At 44.1% G+C, this 1,366-nt stretch overlaps 1 protein-coding gene across 1 annotated transcript; it reads right to left on the bottom strand.

The window, feature by feature from the left end:
• Nucleotides 1-297: 297 nt before the first annotated feature.
• LOC120926356 (60S ribosomal protein L21-like) lies at nt 298-866 on the bottom strand. The gene has a single exon (XM_040336193.1). It carries the CDS (start codon nt 814-816, stop codon nt 346-348), a length of 471 nt encoding a protein of 156 aa, XP_040192127.1. The 5' UTR covers nt 817-866; the 3' UTR covers nt 298-345.
• Nucleotides 867-1,366: the final 500 nt, after the last annotated feature.

Here is a 1,366-nt window from a genome sequence, read left to right on the forward strand (position 1 = left end):
CCTTTAAAATGCTTCCACACATGCGTCTAAGTCATTCGACGCATGCGAGGGATGGCGGGCGGCCGGACATGTACGGTAGGTCTGTACAGACGACCGTACATGTCGGGGGGACAGGTGTCCGATCCGCCCGAAAATGGTCCGCTCGGGCCTACACACGGCCAAACATGTCTGCTGAAACTGGTCTGCGGACCAGTTTCAGCAGACATGTTTGGTCGTGAGTACGGGGCCTTAGGCTTTTTTTACATGTGTTCTTTCTCCTTATATGTGATTACACAGCTCAATAGCTCAAGCTAAAACTTTTTTTTGAGAAAAGGATGTTTTAATAGCAGTACTTTATGCCATAAACTAATATGGAATTGGCTCAAGGAGCTCGGGTTCCTTTCCAAATGTTCGGACAAAGTGAGCTACACTTGGTTGGGCTGGCTGACGTTTAAGCTCCACCCAGGTGCCGTTCTCCTTGGCTTCCTTTTTCTTCCTCTCGTTTTCCTTCACACGTTGCAGGAAACTGTCTCTGCTCTTTGAGTGGCAGATGTGCTCTACACGGACATTGATTCTCTTGGCAAGTATCTTACCTTTGACTTGTTTGTTGACAATTATTCCAACAGCATGCTGTGTGAAATTGTAGATCCGGCCAGTCTTGCCATGGTAGCACTTGTGTGGCATACCTTTCTGGATTGTGCCTGTACCCTTGATATCAACAATATCACCCTTCTTGTAGATGCGCATATAAGTTGACAGTGGCACCGGACCATGCTTGCGGAAGGGTCTAGAGAACATATAACGGGTTCCTCTCCTCTTGCCTCTTGTGTTCGTCATTTTTCAGTTACAATTGCCCCTACTGCAAGATGGCGGGTCCGGTGGAAAGAGCTACATGGGAAATAATTTACCTCCCTTATCAATGGTCAAGATGGCTGTGTCTAGAATTAGATAGCTTCTGTTATTGTCTTTCCACTCAAAACACATATGCCTTTGGAAATTCTTTGTCATGTATTATGTTCATTTATAAAATAAATACACTGTTAAAAAAAAATTAAGGAACACTTCTTAATCAGAGTATAGCATCAAGTCATTTAAACTGCTGGGATATTTATCTGGTCAGTTAGGTGGCAGAGCGGGCTGTTGTTCAGTTTCAGCTGCTTTGGTGTTAATGAAATTAACAGGTGCACTAGATAGGCAACAATGAGACAATGTCCAAAACAGAAATGGTTTAACAGGTGGAGGCTACTGATATTTTTTCCCTACTCATCTGACTGTTTTTCACTTGTTTTGCATTTGTCCAGCTCTGTGGAGAACCTTATGCTGCCTATCAAATTTTTCAGCATTAACGGCTTGGTGGTGGGTCAGTGATGGTCTGGGAAGGCATATC

This window comes from Rana temporaria, chromosome 2, assembly GCF_905171775.1.
Source record: "Rana temporaria chromosome 2, aRanTem1.1, whole genome shotgun sequence".
NCBI lineage: Eukaryota > Metazoa > Chordata > Amphibia > Anura > Ranidae > Rana > Rana temporaria.